The 17,872-nt window shown below is 46.8% G+C and overlaps 1 protein-coding gene across 1 annotated transcript in view; it reads left to right on the top strand.

The window, feature by feature from the left end:
* Positions 1-17,872, top strand: part of LHFPL2 (lipoma HMGIC fusion partner-like 2) — a 286,468-nt gene that overhangs the window by 238,422 nt on the left and 30,174 nt on the right. The window contains exon 6 of the mRNA XM_011992191.1: positions 14,691-15,305. Within this exon, the coding sequence (XP_011847581.1) occupies positions 14,876-15,305 (430 nt within the window). The 5' untranslated portion in view covers positions 14,691-14,875. The remainder of the gene's footprint in view (positions 1-14,690; positions 15,306-17,872) is intronic.

The following is a 17,872-nucleotide window of genomic DNA, read 5'->3' as shown; positions in this document are numbered from 1 at the left end:
AGAGATCGCTCCTGGCATACAGTGGGAAGAAGCTAGGAATGCTGCTAACCATCCTTCAGTTTATAGGACCAGCCCCTACAGCGAAGAATTATCCAGCCCCAAGTGTTAGAAGTACCGAAGCTGAGAAACGCTGTTATATCTAGAAACCTTTAGCTTTAATACCCAAGGGGTACCAAGTATTATAATACCAAGGGGTACCAGAACACAATGTTCTAAAGTTTTAATTATTTCAAGAAATATTTATTGATTGCGTAGTTTCAAGCATTTAAAAAATACTCAATAGGGAGAGAAATATGTAACTGTTTCCAAAGAGAAAACATTTCATGAGATTCCTAACTTTTGAGAATCTGGGAATTTCTAACTTTTTTTTTTTTTTTTTTTTTTTTTTGAGACAGGGTCACATTCTGTGCCCCAGGCTGGAGTGCAGTGGTGCAATCTTGGCTCACTGCAAACTCCACCTTCTGAGTTCAAGCGATTCTCGTGCCTCAGCCTCCCGAGCAGCTGGGGCTACAGGTGCCCACCGCCACGCCCAGCTAATTTTTGTATTTTTAGTAGAGATGGGGTTTCACCATGTTGTCCAGCCAGATCTTGAACTCCTGAGCTCAAGTGATCCGCCTGCCCTGGCCTCCCAAAGTGCTGGGGTTACAGGCGTGAGCCACTGCGCCTGGCGGGATTTCTAACAATTCTTATACCTCCATTGTGATATTATTGTTGGAACAGAGCGTGACATTTGAATAATTACGCCAGACGTTTTTTCTTTGATTCCCATTTAGAAGCTGCATACAGATAAATTCTCGCTAGATGTCAGCAGGAGATTTTAAAATTGTGAAACTTGGTGTCTTGGGCTTATTTGGGTCCCATGAGTGAGTGTGCCCCAAGACCTCACTGAGCAGCTCAAGGGAAAAGGCCGTGAGGCTGAGGAGCATAACCCGGGTGCAAAGTGAGCAAGGCTTGGGTTTTCCTGAGAACGAGGCTGGGTGTGGGTTCTGTGTGGAGCGAGCCTTGTCGCCTTAATGACAACCTTCTGTTTCTGTTTCTAGTCATGTGCTTAGCCCCTCTGCTCATCAGGTAAAACCGAGTGTTCCCGGTTGGAGAAGTTTAAGGTCTTCCTGTTTGTCTGAACTCCTGGCAGCGAAAACAGACATCTGTGCATTGTCCGGCTCGTTTCCTTCCCCCCAGCCCCCTGCCCGGCCCCTCCACAGCATCTACACCATTGTGTTGTTCACATTCTTCCTTATCTTGACCTCGTGCTAACTGCCTGTTTATTGTAATGACTCCTCAGATAAAGTACTGCTTGGGACTTTTTTAATTAAATGTTCGGGGTTGAGAAATTGAGAATTCAGCTAAAATGCAGCGCACAACATTTTGAAGTGTATCTTAGGCCACGGCAAGACTGACTTCAGTTCCTGCTAGACTCGTTACTTCTTTTTAGGGGGAAATGCTTGTTTCTCAGGGTGTGACTGTCAATGACAGCCATTGGCCCCTGTGGGCCATCGCCACCCTCCTTCTGTCCTCGCCATTGCCTTCTAGGACCATCCCCCCTCATTCTTCATCCTTGGTAGGTTGTCTGTCTGGCAGGTTGTCTCTTGTCCTCTGTCTCTTTGGCAGATTTACCCCCTTTTGCCTGTCTCGGGCAGATAGCATCCCCAGGGTACATCCTGGTCCTCCCGCCTTCTTCTACACCCTCACCGTGGGGGAGCTCCATCCTACCCTGGGCTTTCTGTACACTGAGAGTTCCCAAGTCTCCTGAGTGCCTAACATACTTAAAGTAGTTCAGGGTCATTCTCGTTCCTCGTAAACCATTATAAAAAGTTCACAAATAATCCTGTGAGTTAAAAAGTGAATTTGAATGGGTATGAGGGGCTGTGAGAACATAAGGTGAGTTTTCATTCTTTTGTTTGAAATTCATCATACGATATAGCTAGCAGATATGCCTGGGTTAAAAAATCACTCGCCCCTTCATTTTCCATTTTTACTTGCAGAAATACACACACACACCACAGACACACACGTGCACACACCAGAAACGGGTTATCAGCCATTTCTGTCTTGCTGAGAACATAAGCCATGTCAGCATGGTCCAACCCTTTTGACTTCTATTAAGTGTTTTTATGCAACCATCTGGGGTTATACAACAGACGCAGAAAAACTTCAACCCTTTTTCCCCCCAACTACAACTCTCCCATTTGAATTAACCATCTGTTTACTTCCCAGATATTATATCCCTGATGAGACCTTATCTTGGTTTTCTCAAGATTCTCACCCCTCGGTCCTGCCCGACCCACCTCAAGGCACTGCGTTCTCAGTGACCTAGTTATGGTCTTCAGCGGCTCAGGTCTTCATTATGTCTGTGTATTTCCTGATTCCAGCGTTAATAAACAGTTTCCGGAGGGCGGTAAGAGTATCTTCAGGTCTCCTTGCCTGCCTTCCTTCTCCCCCGCCATTGTCGAGTACTTCAACCTTGGACAATCAGTTGTGAACAAGGTATTAGTTCTAGAGGTGTCTGGATTGCCTTACCACTTTAGAACTTCAGTGCTTGGCTCGATGAAAGTTGGCTGTAGTAATCACAGTGATAAACAGGTGTCAGCAAATGTATATTAATGTGAAGTCTCTGGTTTGGGAGGTCAGCAATATGAGAGACTCCTTTTAAAAATTTTTTTTTTTTTTTTTTTTTTTTGAGACAGAGTCTCACTCTTGTCACCCAGGCTGAAGTGCGATGCGCAATCTTGGCTCGCTGCAACCTCAGCCTCCTGGGTTCAAGCGATTCTCATGCCTCAGCCTCCTGAGTAGCTGAGACTACAGGTGTCCGCCACCATGTCCAGCCAAATTTTTGTTTTTTCAGTAGAGGCAGGGTTTTGCCATGTTGGTCAGGCTGGTCTTGAACTCCTGAACTCAGGTGATCCACCCGCTTCAGCCTCCCTAAGTGCTAGGATTACAGCTGTGAGCCAACACGCCTGGCCAGTGTGACTCCTTTTAAGTGCTTTAGTTTTAGCTGATGTTTAATGAGTATTATTTTCAAGTAGCATGAGGTTTAGTGAGAAGAGAGGAAAAAGCAAATATTCTGGGTTCTGGGAAAAATTATTTTTGCAGAATTGATGCAGCTTCACCTGTTATTACCTCAGAAATCCATCAGGCCTATTAAGGGCCCGGGCCCTTGGTTTCCTGGGGTGGGAGGAGGGGTCGCATCTGCACACAGCAAAGAGTTATTGCTCTCCTCCTCATGGCCAGCCTTAGAAGGTCCACATTTTCATTCCTGCCCATATCACAAAGGCCTGAGATGGTTCAGCACTTCCTTTTATGAATAGCCATCTCTGCTAAAGGGCAGATTGGAACAAAAGTTAGGAAATTAGGAGGACTGAAAGTGGACGTGTTTGGGTCATTCTTATTGTTGACATAGCTTTATTCTCACAACCCAAACTTTCAGCCGACTTGTCAATTTAAGATGTGCGTGGCTGACTGCCAAGTAATTTATCTTATCAGAACCTCTCACCCCTGACCTTTGCTATTGGTGATTATCATCGTAATCAGATCAATTTTACTGAACCTTATAAAATACTGCCTTTGACAGCATGGGAGCCAAAATTTTCTTAAAATTTAAATCTATCCATGGTGTTATTGATAATGCCAAATAAAATTACAAATCACTTTAAATTAATGTCAGCTCAGTAGCTTCATCACCAGACTATTGGGTTGGAGTATTAGATTTTAAAACATCATTTGAATCATTTAGTTGATAACAAAACAAGACATTTTATTAGATCATTAATAAAAATACTCATCAGAAATTGCCCCTGGATAGATGTAAATCAGCCTTCTGGTGCCATTTGTAACTGATGAGAGAATTGTACTGCTTGATTTTAATAATTCACTGAGGAATGGAGGATAAATAGCAAATGTTAATTTTGTAGGACAGTTTCATACAGTTTATGTTTTGAAATGAAAGGGATATGACTTCTGACTCTTGCCTGAAGCTAAGTCACTTAAAAAGGAATCTCCCATAGTGCTGGCTTTTTTCAGCTTTAGAATTCCAATTGATATGTACGTGTTAATCAGTTGGCACCTTTCTTGACGTATGTAAGAAAGCAAAATAGAAATCCTTTTAAAAACGGTTAAAACTTTGTATTCTGCCATGTCCTTTGGCATACAGCTATCAAATTGTTAATGATTCCAAGCATTTTACTTGTCTGAAACAGGAAGCAAAAGTATATCAGAAAGGAACAGTTGGTGATTTTTCAAAACTGAGTAGGGGTCCTTTAAAGGCAGGGTCCATCTCTGTGGCCTAGGGCAGGGGGGACCTCATTTTTAGCAGTTAGCCCAAAGACCGGAGTGGGGGATGCTCTACCATATTCCCAAGAATAGAAGTCAGAGTTAGGTTCTCCCACCCCAGGAAAAAAAAAAACATATGAGCAGAAGAGGGAGCCAGGCCAGCCCACACCCTTGGCCAGGGCCCTGGGCCAGCCCCTTGTGTAGTGCCCACGGGTGTGCCCCGGCCATGCTCAGCTCTCCATCAGCCACGGCTGTCCCTTGCTATTCCTGGTAACCTGTGGGGTCTCCCCCTCTTCCTTCCACCCAGAGACCTCCATCTCCAGAGGAGCAGGTCTTATGGAGCCATCTGCTCTGGGAGGAGCCTCTAATCTGGGAGAAGGTAGAAGAGGTGGTCATATGCTTGAAATGACTGACTTTTGGAGCTGCAAGTGACAGTGGTGATCTGCAAGTCCAGCGCCTTCACTTTGGGCCTGAGACATTGAAGCCAGTGGAGGTAGTGGAGCCGTGCGAGGTCACACACCCATTAGCCAAGAGCCGGGCCTGGGTCGGGACCCATGTTTGCCTGCCTGCCTGCCTGCCTAGTGGTCTTTTTCCCTTGCCTATTACTTTGCCATTGGACAAATTTCCTTCTACAGAGAGTTAGAATGATAATAGAAGGTGTTTTTGTGGCCTTGGGGAGATAAACAGCAGAAAAATAAATGTTGACCAATATGATGGTAATAGTAATGATTCCTACTATGTCTTGGCACCTGCAGTTATGCCTGACCCTCCGTGCACAGTTTTTGTGTTCCACCCAAAAAGTGTGGCAGCGACTTTCCTTACCCCTACTTTAGAGATGAGGACACTCTCCTTAGAGAGGTGGCGTTTATTGCCCAAAGACACAGAGCTAGTTAATGCTAGAGCGTGATTTATAGCACTGAAGCCGTTCCAGCTCTGTGTTACATCCTTTCCGCCACACAACGCCTTTTCCAGGGGAAAATTAGTATTTGAAGGAAACGCTAATTACCTACCTGCCAGATGGGCTCCAGAACCTGAAGATCTAAGTGGCAAAAGGAGAGCCTGAGACATGACCCCAGAAGTGGTCGTGTTTATGCCGGGTCAAGGGACGGGGAGGCTGGATCCTGTTGCAGGGGGATAGTCCACACGGATGGAGTGCTTGCCATGTGCTAAGTGTTGTTCTAAGCTTGATTCTTATTTTAACTTAGTTGATCCTCACAACATCCCTATGTGGTAGGCTATTACTCCATTTTACAGACACAGGAACTGAGGAACATGGGCCCAATTTCACCTAAGGTCGCTACTGAGGACCTGGTAGAACCAGGGTTCAGATGAAGAGTCTGCCTCCAGACTGAGTCATTCTTACATGCTGCCTTTCTGGATGAGCTCCTTGCCCTGGAGGGGTGGAGGCGAGGGGTTTTGTCCTGTGTACCCTTCGTGAAGCCTGACAGATCCTCCCCAGAGGCAGATTCTGGCTGTTGCCATGTTATACTGGAACCCAGAATTATCAGCCACCCACTTGTGGGGTACAGAGAAAAGGAACTTCTTGCGAGGCCTCAGGTGATCAGGGCTGTGAGAAATGGTTTGCTGTGATGAGGTCTGTCCTAACCACCTCAAAGAAGTATCTGTCAGCACCCCAGGGACATGCTCCTTTTTATCACCTAACCAAAATCCAGTCTAGTTTCTCTTCTGTGGATTCCCCCAGGCTCTCTTGCCTCGCGTCTCTCTCTTAGGGAGGGCTGTGTGGGTTCTCAGTGGTCATCTTCTCCAGCCTGGCTCATGCTGGGGAGCAAGGTAGCTGGAGCCCCTGGGAGTCCATAGCACTGGGCGTGGAATGGGACAGGCTTCCTCTGCCCACCTTGCTTAGCAGCCCATTCAGGTGAGCACCTGGGGAACAGGGAGTTGGGAAGCCTCTCTTATAGGAATGACCTAAAGCCATTTCTGCCCCAGGCTTTTGCTTTGTTTTTAAGAGGCCTGGTTTCCTGACACATACTCACTGCTTCTGGGACATCCAGCTGAACTTTATCTCTGTTTACTATGCCTCACTATTGTTAGAAGCTACAATAATAAGTCCCTCTTCCCGAAAGAGGACACTGGGATCATATGAACAAGTATAAGAGTTCAGACTTTTAAAAAGGGGTTTTTCTGTGACCATCTTGAACTTTGAGCGTGCAGTGACTTCATCTGGGCTGCAGTGAGGAACACTCATTGGGCCACCTCCTCCCAGCTGGCACATTCCTGAGTCATTACACCGGCTCAGTCCTGCAGGCCAGGCTGCTGCCCAGAGTTGAAGGATCATTCTGTATTCCAAAGTACCTAGAGCTACTGGCAGCTGCGCATCAAGCTCACATTCCCCTGAGGAGTGTGCATCTCGTTGGAAGCTGCACTGAAGCCCATCTGTTTTCAAAGCGTAGTATGAATCCTAAATATTTGGGGAATTCCTATAGTTAATGAATGGAGAAAGTATAAACCTTTCTACAGTTTTGAATGTGGCATTCTCATTAGGGAAAGTTGGAAAACCCTGGGTACCTTGATCCCTGGCCACAGATGATCCGCCCACCTTGGCCTCCCAAAGTGTTGGGATTATAGGTGTGAGCCACTGTACCCGGCCTGTTACTTTTCTTAATTAAAACTCTCTTATCCTGAGAAGACACAAGAGGTTCACTTTAAGACTTATATTTTGCCTAATATCACAGAATTCATTGTAAGCTTGAAAAACACCTTTCATTTAAAATTCCTATAAAGCAGTGGCATTAAAAGGCAACTCCTGAAATTCAAGTTTTAATTTCATGTAAACAAATTGAAAATGCTTTTGACCCCATGGTCTATACAGGCATAGGCATATGACCCCGGCTTATGGGATCTGGGCTACATCAGATTTTAGTGTCTCCCTTAGAGGTTGGTTTGTTCAGCTCCTCCTGCCTGTTGGACAGACACATAAAGAAAGACTTGCCTAAAGAGCTTTTAGATGAGGACATTTGTAGAAATAGAGGGAAAACAAACATAAAATATGCAAGTGGGCTTTAGAAGAGAAGGAATCATTTAGAAAACAGGACCAGACAAGTGGACCTTCCATCTCTGGCTGTAGACGCTGATATGGTTGGGCTGTGTCCCCACCCAAATCTCATTTGAAATGTAGCTCCCATACTCCCCACGTGTCATGGGAGGGACCCAATGGGAGGTAATTGAATCATAGGGGCGGGTTTTTCCCATGCTGTTCTCATGATAGTCAATAGTCTCACGAGATCTGCTGGTTTTATAAAGGGCAGTTCCTCTGCACATGCTTTCCTGCCTGCTGCCATGTGAGATGTACCTTTGCTCCTCATTCGCCTTCTACCATGATTGTGAGGTCTCCCCAGCCATGTGGAACTGTGAGTCCATTAAATCTCTTTCCTTTATAGATTACCCAGTTTCGGGTATGTCTTTATTAGCAGCATGAGAACAGACTAATACAGATACCTCAGGATGGGAGGGGAAATGGCCTCTCTAGAAATGGGTGCCCAGAGGTAGGTTAATTGGATACAGGAGGAGTTGGAGTTGGCATCAAGAAAGAAACCTATGACTGGCCAGGATGAGTGCATTAAACAACAAACTTGACAGTGAGCATGGGGTCAGAGAGCTCACTGGGGGTCCCATGCCCAGAAAAAAAGAGACTTGTTCAGGTGTGTTTGGAGGGAGGGGCTGCCAGGCAGCTGAGAATGTCAGTAGTTTCAAGGGGAAGAGAAGCATCTTTTAAGAGGGGTCAGGTAAGAATCAGCAAGCCTGAAAATCTTATAGGTCTACCTCGTAGGGTCCTTGAGGTTCCCTGAGATGTGGGGTGGCCACGGCCACCTGAGTACCTCCTGAGTGACCAGCCCGACTCTGAAGGAGAGGAGTCTGAAAGAAGCAGAAGGCATGTGGCCAACCTTTTAGTTTTCTGAACCCGTGTCCGGGCCCCTCAGGTGTAGGTGAAGAAAGGTAACAGTAATGAGTGGGGAGCCCCATTTTGCCATTCGCAGAATAGAGATTTCTGAAAACAGAAGTTAACTTTAGCGTGTGATGCAGAGACCACCCAGGACCCAGGAAAGACAGGCTCAAGGGCACGAGGTTCTGAGTCAGTCTGCCCTGGCTTCCGGGGCCCCAGGCCCTGTCATCCTATCATCTTGGACATCCAAACTAGCATGGCGTTTTTTAAAAATGGAGAAAAACAACTAAAAATATATTTAATTTAGTAAATATTGTGAATGTCCAGATTATAGACATACTCATCAGAATAGACCTTTTAAAAATAGATCTTAAAAATCATCTTAAGTTGCTCCTGTACATTCAAAATTGCCCTTTGTGAGAAGTCCCTAGAGCAGGGTTTCTCGACATTGATGATACGGACATTTGGGGCCAGGTAATTTTTGTTTAGCAGCACCCTTGTCCACCAGATACCAGTAGCACACACCCCCACCCCCATAGCTGTGACAGCCCCAAATGCCTTCGGACATTGCCAAATGTCCCCTGCGGAGTTGGGATGGGGACAGAATTGCCCTTAATTGGGAACCATAGATTCAGAGTTTTCCCAGAAGTCAGAGATGGGATGGAGAAGAGGAGTCGATCGGAAGTTGAGCCAAGGAAATTGGCAAAAGCAGGAGGTGTTGAGCATGTTTAGACTGTACCCTAAAGAATAATAGAATTGTTCGTGCATTTGGGTCCTCTTAAATATAATCAAGATGTCTGGATTTCTGTAGTCAGTGTGTTTTACGGGGTGGCCAGAGTGAGAGTTTCAGAACCTCCTTTGGTACATTTTTTTTTTAAGTCATGCAAGGTCCTGTGCTTTTTATGCCAGCACTGTCCTTCCAGTTCTGAAAGCTGCTTTTGTCCTCTGAAGAAAAGGACCTGAATGGGCAGATCATTTCATGCTGTACAAGGATTATCAGACAACAGATGAGCTGGGAGAACAGCTGGTTTCCCTACAGTCACTGGGCCCTGTGACCTGGGAGGCATCATGAGCTGTGCAGGGGACAAGTGATCTGGCCCCTGGGTCTGTCCTGACTGAGCCAGGCCACACTCCTCCTGCCTCTGCTCTTTACCTCCCTTCGCCAATACCATGGAGCCGACCTTTCCCACGCTGCCTCACAGTGGATTTTCTGTGAAAGGCTCTCCTGGAAGCTTGTGAGAAATGCAGATTCTGGCACCACCCAAAAAGTTTGAATCAATGGTTGGTTGGGGACCAGGAACGTCCTTTTTGAAACAGGTAGCTGTCATTCTCTGGGAGATGGTCCGGGAACCCACACTTTAAGAAGCAGCACTCTGGAGGGTCTTTCCAACTCTTGGAAGGCAAAAGCACATACATTCTACTTCTTTTAATCCTCTCGTCCTTGCAGAAGAAATGGGGATGGAGGCCATATTGCTGACCCTTGCGGGATTCGTGTGTCTGAGGGAGACTGCAAGAATGAAAATAGAGATCAGCCAAGAATCTACCAGTCTAGCCTTTAGATGTAACTTCCAGTTTCTCTGAAATAGAGGATAGAGAACAAGTTGAAATGAAATCATGAGGAAATCGACAAATCCAGGTTGTTGAGTATTTTGTAGGACAACTAGCTCAGTGTCTTCAAATAGTCAATGTCAGGGGGAAAATAATGGGGATGGGGTGGAATAGGTTGTGGTGGGAAGACTATCCTTGACTAAAAGATCCTAATCAAATGCAATGTATGAGCCGTGATTGAGTCATGGTTTTAAGAAAACAGCTATTGAAAACAGGGCAGGGGTAGGGAAATTTGAGTAGGAACTAGACTTTGGGTATAAGGGGATTATTGTCCATTCTCTTGAGTGTCCTAATCTTGTTGTGGTTATATAGGAAAATGTTCTTATTTTTAGGAGGTGTATGCTAAAGTATTTAGGGGTGAAGTGTCAAAACATCTGCAACTCATTTTCAGATATTTGAGAAAATGTGTGAGTGTGTATGCTACAGATTGATGGAACAGATACGGGAAAATGTTAACAAATGTTGAATCTGGGTGTTGGGTATGTGGGTGTTCATTGTCTGTTCTTGCCAACTCATATCTATGTTTGAAAACGTTCATAATAAAGTTGAAAAACAGAACCAGGGTGAGTAAGCAAGGTAGTGTTCTTCGAAACATTGTTTGTCCTGGCCTCATTCTTTGGGTGTGCTGTTCCCATCAGGATGGGGACTGAGAGCTTTTTGATGCCGCCTTGATCGACGTCCTTCCGGTTTCCCTTATTCTTTCCAGGTAGGTAAGAACTTTGCTCCTGCGTTTCTGTCCGGGTGATCCAGCCGATGGGCATTGGGTGGTTCTGGCTTCACATGTACTTTCTTCCCTGCTGACAACAGGAAGCTGCCAAAGACAGACCCGGGATTTAAGTGACAAACCCCGGCTCAGCTCTGCTGAGGACCTTCACTCTACCTTTTCAAAGTAGGGCTCTGGGAAGAATCCGTACACAGGACTGACTCCCACAGACCAGCCATTTAGAAACTCCTCTTTGCTCCCTATCCTATGGTATTAATGTAGGTTTCTGCAGGATTCTCACTTGTCTTTTTTTTTTTTTAAGTGAAGAGGCTTTACTTTGCACACCTTTGTGCCAGTCATCGTTTTCTGAACATCAAGAGGGCTGTCTGGATTATCCACAATCACCAGGGATGCGATAGTAAGGTCAGGTGTTCTCAAAGGGAAACGTATTTAGTGGCCCATGGAGAGAAGTCGTTTACGTAGAATGGCAGTGAAGGCCTGGTTTATGAAGTGGGCTTTGTGGAAGCAGGCATTACGGTTAGTAGCAACGGACGCCAGGCTGAGGAGGGCTGTGCATCATATCCCTGTGGTTAACAGAGTTCTGTCATGAGGATCTCTTTCCCGTTTGATACAGATGTCTCAGTAGGTACCTGCCTTTGAGTACACTTCGCCAAACTGGTACACTTCACAGAGCACAGACCACTGCAGAAGGCCCCTGCTGCACTTCGAGATGGTCCCTTGTCCTGCCACCCTAAGAACTTTGCTTGCAGCCTCTATTAGTCCGTTTTTACACTGCTGGTAAAGACATACCCTAGACTGGGTAATTGATAAACAGAGGTTTAATGGACTCCTCACAGTTCTGCGTGACTGGGAATGCCTCACAAACATGGTGGAAGGCGAAAGACATGTCTTACATGGTGGCAGACGAGAGAATGAGAACCAAGCAAAAGAGGTTGCCCTTATAAAACCATCAGATCTCGTGAGATGCATTCACTACCATGAGAACAGTAAGGGGGATCCACCCCCATGATTCCGTTATCTTCCACCAGACCCCTCCCACAACACGTGGGAATTATGGGAGTATAATTCAAATGAGATTTGGGTGGTGACACAGCCAAACCATATCACAGCCCCCAGGAAGCCTCAGTTTTAGTCAGCCTTGCGTATCACAACTGTCCTCTGAGAGTAGCAGTTAGCAAACTTACTAGGGAGAACAGAGCATCTTTTCCCCCCATTGAAAACAGAATAATGAAGCCCTCATCCCAGCCAATCTTGTGTGGGTGTGAGAATTTGGTGCAGTGAATGAGGAAATGTTTTAGCACAAAGGAGAGGGAACTATATTATTTTAACTTAAGCATGTGGGTCCTTAAGCAATCCTGCCTTCAGATAGTTCTCAGGCATTTTGCTAAGCCCAGACGTCCCATCTTCTCCCCTCCTGAACTTTTACAGCCTTTTTCTTCAGATGCTGCAAACTAATTGCATTCCTCACTCTGAGCAGACCTTGCTGGCCAGGCAGTGGACACTGGAGTAGTCATTAAGATACAAGTCACCTGAGAGGTTGTAGGAGCTCTGCAGTTCTGCAGGAGGACAAATATGAATGTTCTCATTGAAAAATTACATTCAGGCTGGGGCAATGGCACATGCCTGTAATCGCAGCACTTTGGGAGGCCAAGGTGGGTGGATCACCTGAGGTCAGGAGTTTGAGACCAGCCTGGCCAACATGGCGAAACCCCATCTCCACTAAAAAAAATTTAGCCAGGCATGGTCATGTGTGCTTGTAATCCCAGCTGCTCTGGAGGCTGAGGCAGGAGAATTGCTTGAACCGGGGAGGCAGAGAGATTGCAGTGAGCCAAGATCATGCCACTGCACTCCAACCTGGGTGACTGAGTGAGACCCCATCTCAAAAAAAAAAAAAAAGAAAAATTACATTTAACAGAAAAGGGATGGGACAGAGATTGGCTGGGCATAACTAAAATGGTTTTCTAATCAAATGGGAAGGCTTTATATAAAGCACTCAACAGGCTGGGATTGCCACCTGTGGACTCAAAGTATTTGTGAGCCCAGTGGGCACGTGCAGCCTCTCAGGGCCTCCTGGGAGTCTTTTTGGTTCATTTTCTTGTTCTCTTTTAGAATGATCATTTTCATTATAAACAATCTCCTCTAAAGCCCTCAGTAACTTTTTTCTCAAAAGGCTTTCTATTCGGTACTATCTGGAGGAGGAGCTGAGAATGAGTGAGTTGGAGTAAGCTATACCTTCTGGCTGAATGCTAATTTATCTCCACCAGGTGGATTGGCAGCTGAGTTAGGTAGTGGGGAAACAGGAAGACCAGGACTCTGCCCTTGAAGGCAGCCAGGAAAGTTTAGACATGAGTGACCTCGTCCATCTCTAAGTAGCCTGTGCTTAATGTTTTCTGTGTGCAGTGGCCAGGTTTCTGTAATCTACTGGGCACCTCCACTGGACCAATAGTTGTCTGAACGGTGTCATCTATGTTACAGGATAAGCTTCTGAGGGCAAGGAGTTGATACTTGTTGAGCACTTACTCTGCCAGGCACTGTGTGGGTGCTTCAGTAGGTTCTTGTTCATTCCTTGCAATAATCTGGTGAGGTAGGCTACCCTTACCAGCTCAGACGAGGAAGCTCTGAGAAGTTAGACATGCACATGGTCAGTACTGGAGCTGACTTTGGAACCCATACCTGATGGACTCCCTTCCCTTACCCAGTGCTCGGCATAGCGTTGTGACACACGCACACACACCCTGACAATTAAGTGCATATGTTCCTAGTAGTGCACTAGCTGTGTCCCCAAAATAGCATCTTGTATAGCAACCACCATGATATGAGGATTTTAAAATACATCATGTTTCAAGGGATGGGTAGATCACATGCTAACTAGGAAGTCAGCCAGCAGGCAGACAGCTGGTGCAGGGTGTAGAAACGGGCATTTTAAGCTTTGACACTGGGCTTCCTTATTTCCCCGCTTCTCTTCCTCTTTGATAACTCCCTGCCTTACCCCACTCCCAACATGCCAGGGGGCTCTTTGCAGTTCTCATGGAGTTGACTTGACCTCTGTTAATGAGATCTAATCATTCAGAGCAGGGCCATGTGCCCAGATGTAAGCTGAGGGATTGTTCTTGGCCTTGAAATGGGGCAGAAAACGGGGCTGCAGACCAGCACTGCTGGCCCCCATTTCAGGGTCTAGACTCCTCTGAAGAAGGCTTGAGCCACTGGAGCAATGTCTTCTGGTAATGAAGTCATTCCTCCTTGGGGACAGAATGAGGCCTCTGTGAAATGAGAAACAATGGGCACGTTGAGTTCCAGACCTGGAGTGAATCGAAGCTTAGGCAGAGGCACATGGGATGAATTGGGACAATTCAAGGGATGCATTCTTCATAGACAAGGTTCTGTTGTCAACAAGTCCACTCAGTTGTAATGATGCTTAGTTAACGGTCGTTAATGTCTTTTAAAAATAATTTCCCCAAGTAAGGCATGAACTCTTAAGGTTTTTTTCCCTCTGAGTTTTAATTAGTGTAAATTATTTTGTCTAAAAATCACCCTGTGAAAAATGGATGAAATATAGATGTGGGAGCAATGTTTTGTTTATTCTTTTTCATGGGATTGTTTCTTATTTACCTATGAAGCAAACACACATGTCTCTGCTAGTAATTTAATTTCCAGGAAATAAAAGTGGGGTGTTGCTACTCTCTACTGTTAAGCAAAAGCGCTTGGTGCAAGTTTCGCAAAACTTAACTCACCTAGTACCAAAACAGCAGGCCAAAAAGTCTTGCAAACTTTAAAAAAAAAAAAAAAAATCCACTAATAGAGTTGATTGCCATTCTTGCCTCCTCCACTCTGGATCCCTGTGCTGTTTGACTTTTTCCAGCAAAAGATGAGGGAGCGGGAGCCCTGTCCTAAGAGTGCAGCAGCAACCGGGACAGTGCTCCCTGGGTTGGGAGCAGGACCTGGCACTAGCCGCCTCCTTCCATAGCGCTCCCAAGAGAGAAGGTTAACTGCCACATAGAGTTCTGAGTGCAGTGATGTCAGGGAGAATTTGAAACAAACGCAGTGAGTGCAACAACCGCCTGGCATGCTGGCCGGCCCGGGGCTTGCTGGCAGGGTTCTGCGGGCGCGGGCCGGGCTTGGACTGTGTCGCTGCGCGGCGGGAAGGCGGGGCGGGGCCTGGCGGCGCTGCTAACCGCCCTCCCTCTCCCCTAGGTGAGGCCGCAGGCGGTGCTCTGGGTCCGGGAGCGCTGTCCCCAGCATGAACGCGGCCGGCGGCGGGAGTGAGTGACTGCAGCTGCGACTTCCTTCCCGGGCCGCCCGAGCCTCCTTCCCCACCGACTTTCTTTTTTTGATTAACTCCGTGGACTCCTGACTCTTTCTTCGCCTGGAACATCAATATGTGTCATGTCATTGTCACCTGTCGCTCGATGCTCTGGACCTTGCTGAGTATTGTAGTGGCTTTTGCCGAGCTCATTGCCTTCATGAGCGCAGACTGGCTGGTCGGGAAAGCGAGGAGCCGCGGCGGCGCGGAGCCGGCGGGCCCAGGCGGGGGCTCCCCCGAGCCCTACCACCCCACCCTGGGCATCTACGCCCGCTGCATCCGGAACCCAGGGATGCAGCACTTCCAGCGGGACACGCTGTGCGGGCCCTACGCCGAGAGCTTCGGCGAGATCGCCAGCGGCTTCTGGCAGGCCACAGCTATTTTCCTGGCTGTGGGAATCTTTATTCTCTGCATGGTGGCCTTGGTGTCCGTCTTCACCATGTGTGTACAGAGCATCATGAAGAAAAGCATCTTCAACGTCTGTGGGCTGTTGCAAGGAATTGCAGGTAAGAAGGCAGGACCCCGGGCACGGTGGGATGCAGGGATGGAGAGCTGCCGGTGCAGCGCACTCTGGCACCGGGCATTTGCTTCCTGCCAGTTTTGGAGAAGACCATTTTCTCTCTAATCAGGTTTCCTTTGCCCCTTCCGTTCTAGGCGACGTTTGTGTGCTGCTCGCATGGGCCTCTTTCCCCTGTCTTACCCCACAAGAAAACGGGCTTGTTCTTCTCTGGTGTTACATGGTCCTCCTCATTGCTTATTTCCTCGGGGTCTAAGGTGTTGGTTTTGGTTTGAGTAACTACTCCTACTTTTTGTGTTTCCCATTAAATTAAAAGCATGCTCTCCACTTCAGTGCAACTCCCTGAGGAATTACGGAAAGCGTGAGTCCCACCTTCAGCAAGCACTCGATGCTAAGAGGAATGTAAGTGGGGTCGCTCATTAAGAAGCAGCAAGCCTGCTTCCCCATCCACTCTCCGCTCCAGCCCCCAGATGATTTCAGCTTGGGCGGGGAAGACAGGGGCTGGGAAGGAATTAGTATCAGCTGCTGTGTGTTTAGTGAGGTTCTGGTTTAAATTGTCTGTTTCCTAGAGCCTGACAGAATGTTCTGTGCACTCAGATCAGAAAATGCAAGCTAACTCTTCCATTTTCTGGGAATTTCTCACTCACGAGCTTATTAGAAATGGGCGGAAAGAAAAGGATGAGCTCTTTACAGTGGTCCCAGAGAGAAGGTTGTGAGCTGCAGGGAAAGCATCCACGGCTACCAGCACTTTTGTAGGCTTCCCTGCGTGGGTTTGAAAGGTGGGTCCTGAACCAATGGGATAATAGTCTGTCTAGGTTTGATTCAAGTTTCTTGTTCTGGGTGACAGAAATTCACACACAAACACACAGCTGAGTTTGAAGACATCCCCAAAGAAGTAGAGGAGTAGACTCTTGCTTTGATATTCAGAAAACAGGTGCTTACTTTTTAACCAAGACATTAATCTAGACTCTAACAGGACAAAGTTACCCACCTACAACCCTAAATGAAGGGCACAGGTGATTCATCCCTCAGCAAATTCTAGAGCTGTGTGCACAGGATTCTTCAAAATAAAGTTATACACTGAGCCATGTGTCCAGGGCAGTAAAGCAGCAGCCCCCAAACGAATTCACTCTAGCCGGCCTCATAGCAAACTCTTGAGCTCAGCAGGGCTGGCTTCCAAATAAACAGATCAAATGACAGCTTTTTCCCAAACAGCCGATAAGATAAAGTTTACTGTTCCTCAAATCTTAGGAGGCCCCTGTGTAGGGTGGAGGTGGGGGACGGGGAGTAATGGGCCAAGAGAAATGACAGAGGGCCTGCTCCTTAGTTCTGATTTGCTTTCATGGGGGAATACACTATCCAGACACCAGGCCCCTTAAACTTTCTGGCCCAAAGGGACAAGTCTCAGGTCCCTCATCTCTCCATCTGCCAGGATCAGCCATACCACAAGTGACCCAGGCACTCATGGAATTTGGGAGACCAGGATTCTGTATTTCAGCATTGCTCCTCAATAGCAGTTTCACATGAGATAAATGTACCACCCCGGGTCTCAGTGTTCTCCTTCTGAAAAATAGGAAGATTGGAAAATATAACCTTCTTTTAGAATTTTTAGGCTTAGAGTTTGATTCTGTGAAGCTCCTTGTCCCCTTTTGACTCACTTCTGAAGATGTCTCTCCCCTTCAGCTTGGCATCTCACCACCCAGAAATGTTAAAGGTGGGTTTCAAGACTGAGTCATCATTTTCTTTTTTTTTTTTTTTTGAGACGGAGTCTTGCTCTGTCGCCCAGGCTGGAGTGCAGTGGCCAGATCTCAGCTCACTGCAAGCTCCGCCCTCCCCAGTTTTACGCCATTCTCCTGCCTCAGCCTCCCGAGTAGCTGGGACTACAGGCGCCCGCCAACTCACCCGGCTGGTTTTTTTGTACTTTTTAGTAGAGACGGGGTTTCACTGTGTTCGCCAGGATGGTCTTGATCTCCTGACCTCGTGATCCGCCCCTCTCGGCCTCCCAAAGTGCTGGGATTACAGGCTTGAGCCACCACGCCCGGCCCATCATTTTCTTATCAGAGAAATGTCCCTACTTTATTCTCCTTGGACACAAGGTGCCTCAGGGGTGTGTGGGTGTGTGTGTGTGTGTGTGTGTGTGTGTGTGTACATGCATGTGTATATCTTAAAACTTTTGCAGAGAAATGTTACTGAAGGCTTTTGAAGAGTCAAACATGTAGCTCAAGGGAAGCCAGCACACACAATTTATTAATCCTGTTGAAGAGCCCTGGTTGACCAGAGAGAAGGATTTCTGTTTACTGTTCCCTCGCTCTGTTGTAGTTGTACATCCTTGATGATTTCATGCCTTTATTATGGGCTTTATTGATTTGCTGGTATGTAGATGAGACTCCTGGTTTGTCATGTAGGGGTGCTTCTTATCCTGAGAAACTTGATGATCCCACTATCTTCCAGTAAACCAGTGGCCGTTTACTGGAAGGGGTGGGACATCTTGGGCCATAACACTAAACCTATCTTTGGCAGTCATTCAGAAGCAAAGCATAGTATCCTTCAAGACTA

This window comes from Mandrillus leucophaeus, unplaced genomic scaffold (assembly GCF_000951045.1).
Source record: "Mandrillus leucophaeus isolate KB7577 unplaced genomic scaffold, Mleu.le_1.0 Scaffold407, whole genome shotgun sequence".
Lineage (NCBI taxonomy): Eukaryota > Metazoa > Chordata > Mammalia > Primates > Cercopithecidae > Mandrillus > Mandrillus leucophaeus.
Note: the sequence above shows the minus strand (reverse complement) of the source record. Positions and strands in the feature narration are given on the sequence as shown.